The following is a 6,426-nucleotide window of genomic DNA, read 5'->3' as shown; positions in this document are numbered from 1 at the left end:
AGCAGGAGACTGAAATAGTAATGGTGCCTATCTTAAAGGATTTTTTGTGAGTATTAAATCAAATATTACATATGAAGAGGATAGAAAGTGCTGGATACAATGATTGCTCAAGATGATTACTGATATTATTATTATAAATATTATGTGATATGGAAAAACGGCATGCTCATTAATAGTCTTAAAAAAACTTCTAAAATTTACTTTAAAAGTTACATTTTTCTTCATTTGTTTTTCAAAAGGCAAAATCAAGACTGTGATTCCTCGAGGTAGCATAAGCTCATCAGCTGTGATGGTGCTAGTGAATGCTGTGTACTTCAAAGGCAAGTGGGAATCAGCCTTCATCAAAAGTGAAACTATAAATTGCCGTTTCAACTCTCCCAAGGTATCTAAATCTCCTACTTAATTTAAGAAGATTTTTCTTTTTTTTCAATTGTATTCCTTTGGGAGAAATTAAAGACTAACCCGAGACCAGGTGGGTTAGAGTGGTTGGATTCCATACGTTGGAGTATGGCTCAAGTCCCAGACCCAGCCGACTGAGAACTACATTAGATACGTGTGCATGTGCATCCAAGATCCTGACAGGAGGGAGGAGAGGAGAATGGATTATGGCGTGATTATTCCCCAGAGGGGATGATTTCCCAATTTCCCTCTTTCTCTCTCTCGCTGTCTCTCTTGGGCCAACCCATTAAAAAAAAAAAATTAAAGTGGCAAAATTTTAAAAAGAGAGAGAAACTGCTGTATTTAAATAGACAAAAATTGGATTCAGCCTTTTTAAAATCCACTTTCTCTTTTGCTTTACCAACACTGTATGAGTAGTTTTTTATAAAGCCAAGTTTCTATTTTACTGTGAATGCAGGTTATGAAACACAGCTTAAGGTGCTCCATAAGTTTATAGTTCTTAAAATATACTCACTATTAAAAGAAGTATTAAAGTATGAATTAGTGTAAGATATTCTAGTTGTAGGCTTAACGAAAGAAAGTATGATAAAAATATATCTGTTCTTTTTTTGTGATTTCTAACAGTGGGATCTACTGAGTTAGTTAACATCAGTGATTATTTTCTGAGTCAAAGCAAAGGTGTGCTTCTTTCTACAAAGGAAAAAGTTATATTTAGAAAGATATGCATTTTCAACTTCAAGATATATCAATTTCTTCACTTAGTTCTATTTTTGATCTAAAATATCTTACCAGTGACCTCAATAAATCATATGTATTTTTTTCTTTTATGAATGTACACATAATAGGCTTAGCTAGTATAGTAGAAACATCAAAGGCCTCAGAGTTGGAAATCCCATGCTGGGATCTCTCTGCCTTATTTCAGAAGAGCTGTGTTGTCTTTGTAAAATGAACTGAACCACTGTAGAAATTTCTCTTCTCACATGTAAAGTAAAATGATCCAGTTATTTGACATCTAAAATTCAATCATTCACTCTTGTATGTTGAGGCAGAAAAGATCTGATTTAACTTTAATAGTTTTATCTTCAAGTGAAAAATGCAATGAAATAATCTTTTTACATTTTCCCATATTAGAAGTTTTAGATATAGGTGTTTGGAGCTGGTAGCAATTAGAGGCTACTGAATGAGTCAGGAGATGGAAAGTAAGGTCACCTAGGCTGGTCTTTCCATAGGTATGGAAACTTCAGGAGGTCAGGGATTCCAATGCACATTAGACTCAGTACCAATCTATATCTGATTTCTAATAAGAGAAAAATCTATAACATTCATTTTGCATTTCAATATTACTAAATAATTATTCATTACTTACTATATAGACATTTTTAGTTTAAACACTAAGTGCAAGGTAATGTTCTAAGGGATAGATATATTAACCTGCACAATCCTCACAACAATCCTATGCATAGGTACTATTGTCGTTCCTATCATACAGATAAGGAATTGGAGGCACAGAAAGGCAAAGTAACTTACCTAACATCACACAGTTAGGAAGTTTAAACTCAAAGTCAAACTCAAAGTCTGTGCTTTTACCACTAAAATGTACATCAGTGCAACCACTTTTGGCAACACATCAGGAAAAATGTCTAAAGAATCAACCAAGTAAAAGTTTACTGACAAGTGCAAAACCATTACGTGTATTTAGGCAATGAGTTAACCAACGACAATATTCTTGTATGTACTTGGTCAGTAGGTAAAATAAGGTGGGGTTATAAATAATTTCTTGTGACTTTATTTTTAGTGTCCTGGGAAAACAGTTGCGATGATGCACCAAGAACGGAAGTTCAATTTGTCTGTCATTAACGAGCCATCTATGCAGGTTCTTGAGCTCCGATATCATGGCGGCATAAGCATGTACATTCTACTGCCTGAGCGTGACCTATCCCAAGTAAGTTACCAAGGCCAATTTCACTACTGGAAGTAAGACTTTTAGGATAGTATTGATTGTGCTTTCATCCACATTTTAAAAAATGCATTTTATTTTAATTTACTTTATACATTCAATCTCATACATTACTTAGCTTAGATGTTGAGATTGACTTATTCTTTCTTCAGCATAATTTTAATTGAATAGCTATAAATCTGGAACCCTCTAAGACCTCACCTATGGAGTTAGAAGGCATGAGTTTAGGTTCTCTTAATGCTTTACCATGAAAATAGTCTTTTATATACTATTGAAATTTTGATAGACCTAGTATCTTCAGACAGGTATAAGATGGAGTCCCAAGCTTTTAAGAATTAAAATGTATGGTGTTACTCTGTGCTATTGTGTCTCTAGTGACAAGCAATGGTGAGGGCCTGGCCTGTGGCTGAAGTAGCAGCAGAAACAGACCAGCATGGCGTAAGGCGCTGTCAGTGGTGGCCATGCCACCGAGACATCATCGCTATCTCAGATCATGATCTTTCGGCTCTGCTTCCTCTTCTCCTGAACATCACTCTTTGTGTCTGTGACCTGCAATCCTAGAAGTCTAGCTCTAATTTCCCTTCTTTTTTCTCCCAACAAAGTATAATAAATACCATTTATTTAGCAGACACCATAAGCTAGGCCACATACTTTGTGTTTAAATTATATAATCTCATTTGATCCTTACAGAATCATGTGAGATATGAAAAGGAGGCTCATGGGTTTAGTCAATTTGTCTGATAGTTACATCTGTATAAATATGTATATTTGCATATATATATATGTGTATATATATATATATATATATAATGTTCATGCATATGCACCTCAGCTACACTAAATTATAATTCTCAATTTCTTTGTTTTGATTTAGAGAATAATAAAAGTTCATTGTAGAATGATTGGAAAAGTAGAAAGAATATAGTGAAATTGATAGTTTTACAATTCAGAGACATTACTTTCTACCTGTCTTTTCCCAACAATTTAAAAACATCATTTTAAAGCTTTAAAAATATAGTTTTTGTATATACAAAGACTGCAAATTATTTTAATGACTTTCATTCACTCAGTTTTTTTTCTTTTTATCTCTCTTTTTTATTTTTACACGAGGAGTAAGATAAATTGCTTAAAATTGGCATTGTTAAATCCATAAAATGTGACCATATAAAATATTGGTCCTTGGGCAAGTAGTTGGCAGAGCAGTTAAGGTGCTCAATCCTACCTGGCTAACTGCAAGGTTTGAGTCTTGGACCCACATGCCTGGTGCATGTGTGTGTGTGCCAATAATCCTGAGAGGAGGCAGGGTAGAAGGGATTGGAAGGTGGCTATCTCTCCTGGTGTGGGGGAGTGGTTTCTCATTTTCCCTTTCTCTCTCTCTGTCTTCCTGTCTCTCTCTGGTGAGTGAATACACCCTATAGCCAAAAAAACGTTCTCATATTAAATCAGTAATTGATATAATTATCTTCATAACAGTCACTTTTAGTAGACATCAATTATTGTAACTGAAAATAATCTGTAGTAATGAAAATGCAGTCTAGATAAGCAAGTAGTAGAGATCAAAAGGTAGATTTGCTATTCCATTTATTGTCTGAGATTCTCTTTTCTGAAATAGATTTATCTAAGAATGTGTGGATCAGACTAGTACAAATCTCCATACCACAGCATCCTAAATATCTCTACAATCAAATAATGAGGAGGTTACCTCTGCAGTGGACTAACTGTAAAATAGTCCAATTCAGACAAAAAATATTACAGATTAGCCATAAAATGAATAATTTGCACACATAAAATTAAAATTTTATTAAATTGGGCTGCATACATTCAGGTCCTTGGTAAGAGTACAAGTATAGTTTAATATTTATAAAATACTGTGAATTCTAGTTATCCTGAATTGCAGAAGAAATGTCTAGAGTTAAGATTTCTAAACCATGTTCATGAAAAATCCTCCAATGCTAAATCTGGAAGAACTTGTGATCAATTTTGATATTCAAGAGTTGGTGAATTCAATTATTAATCATTTGGGGGCAGCAATGGTGTTGGAGAGAAAGTGTGGGCTCCTAGTTGTGGAACTAATGTTTGCTGTGCACACTGGGTATATCTCCCTACATCTGTCTGGATTCTTCATCTGTTGAGTAAAAGAATTAGTTGGTAGATCCATGCTCCCCCCCCCCACACACACACACCTTCAGATGGCAAAAGAATTAGTTGGTAGATCCATGCTCCCCCCGCCCCCCCCCACACACACCTTCAGATGGCATGAGTAACTGTGCTGGGAGATAATGATCACCCAAGTTCTTGGGGCTAGAGCTCTTGTAAGCTGATTGGTTTACTCCTGCAAGCTGTGCAAACATCATTTTCTATATTTCATGATGGAGAAATGGTCAGAACACCTTAATTTAAGTAACTACTGAGCTCCTTTTTGACTCTGACAATTTCCAAAATGTCTTCACCTGCTCATGGTCCATTCATACATGGACAAAGAAGGGAAATGCCCTGAAGTGAAATAAATCATGCTTCATCATGGCAGAACAAAAGAAACATTTCATTTGTTAAAAAGTATTTGAACTATTTAATTATTTTTCCTTCCTTGACTCCCCCAAGGCCCATTCATGTTCTTAAATGCACATTCAAGAGGGAGTAATTATGAAAAATGTACTATATTTATTTCGTTCATTTCATAATAATGTGATTCTAAATTACCCTTTAATTATTTCTACAGATTGAAAACAAACTGACCTTTCGGAATCTAATGGACTGGACAAGCCCAAGAAAAATGACCTCTCAGTATGTCGAGGTGTTTCTTCCTCAGTTCAAGATAGAGAAGGATTATGAAATCAAACACTATTTAAAAGCCCTGGGACTGAAAGATATCTTTGATGAGTCCAAAGCTGATCTTTCTGGAATAGCTTCGGGAGGTCGTCTATATATATCAAAACTAATGCACAAGTCATACATAGAGGTGACCGAGGAGGGCACCGAGGCGGCTGCTGTCACAGGAAGTAACATTGTAGAAAAACAGCTCCCTGAGTTTAAGGTGTTTAGAGCTGATCGCCCATTCATATTTATCATCAGGAAGAATGACATCATTTTATTTATTGGCAAAGTCTCTTGCCCTTGAAATTCCAGTTGATTTCTATTACACAATCCCTGCAACATCCCAAACCACCTCAAGTGAATAGATTTGAGTTTCGCTGGAAACCTGTAATGTTTCCTTTGATCTTATTTCTTCCTGACATTGGATGGCCAGTGAAACAGGTTACTTGACCCTTCTCAGATACCTGGTCCCTGCTCTCGGTACTCTACTGCCGTTTGTCTCACCTATTTCTGATTGTGTTGTCTTTCTACTCACATTCATTTACACTATTCTCCCTCATAACCCATTTGGGAATTATGGAGAGTGCTCTGCTGGTACTGATGATTGTAGAAGCAGCCCTAGAAATGTTTTTAGAAACTGTACAGTGATCACAGATATTCTAGTTTCATTATAAATGATTTAGGAAGTAACTCAGATATAAATGCAATGGATAACTTTCTCTTGCTGACCCAAGGAAACGTTAGAGTTTAACACGTGCGATTTTAAATCACTGTATTTTCTAGATACTAAAAAATATGGCAATGGGATTGGGGACCAACTAAACTATTTTACTAATAATTTCAACTTGTCATCTTTTTAGTCTCCCTTTAATAAAATGTAATATGTACATAGTTTTTCAAATATCAAGTACCTTTCAACTCTTGCCAGTTGTTATTTACAGTATATTATTTCACATGCTGTGTAGATTACATGTTTTTTCCTTATTTACCAGAATAAAGAAATAAAACAAACCTGTACCGTGTAATTGTTTTTCTCCTCTCACTAATTGTTAGGCTCTTCGTCCTCTATTTTCTAGGCCCAGAAAGCAAGCAATGAAAGGACGAGATATTTTTGTGACATAAGTCTGATTTAATTTAATGTTCTAATTCATTACACATGAAGCTACTTTATAGACTAACATAGGCTGATAAACTAATTTTAAACACTAGTATTTAAATTCAGAAGGGGGATTATTCACATATATGAATATTTATAA

At 35.0% G+C, this 6,426-nt stretch overlaps 1 protein-coding gene across 3 annotated transcripts in view; it reads left to right on the top strand.

The window, feature by feature from the left end:
- Positions 1-6,155, top strand: part of SERPINB7 (serpin family B member 7) — a 73,783-nt gene extending 67,628 nt beyond the window's left edge. For all 3 annotated transcript variants that reach the window (XM_027766235.1, XM_014581977.2, XM_014581976.2), the window contains exons 6-8: positions 240-382; positions 2,195-2,341; positions 5,076-6,155. In XM_027766235.1, the coding sequence (XP_027622036.1) occupies positions 240-382; positions 2,195-2,341; positions 5,076-5,474 (689 nt within the window). In that variant the 3' untranslated portion in view covers positions 5,475-6,155. The remainder of the gene's footprint in view (positions 1-239; positions 383-2,194; positions 2,342-5,075) is intronic.
- The last annotated feature ends 271 nt before the right edge of the window (positions 6,156-6,426 follow it).

This window comes from Tupaia chinensis, unplaced genomic scaffold (assembly GCF_000334495.1).
Source record: "Tupaia chinensis unplaced genomic scaffold, TupChi_1.0 Scaffold000065_1, whole genome shotgun sequence".
In the NCBI taxonomy this organism is placed as follows: domain Eukaryota; kingdom Metazoa; phylum Chordata; class Mammalia; order Scandentia; family Tupaiidae; genus Tupaia; species Tupaia belangeri.
Note: the sequence above shows the minus strand (reverse complement) of the source record. Positions and strands in the feature narration are given on the sequence as shown.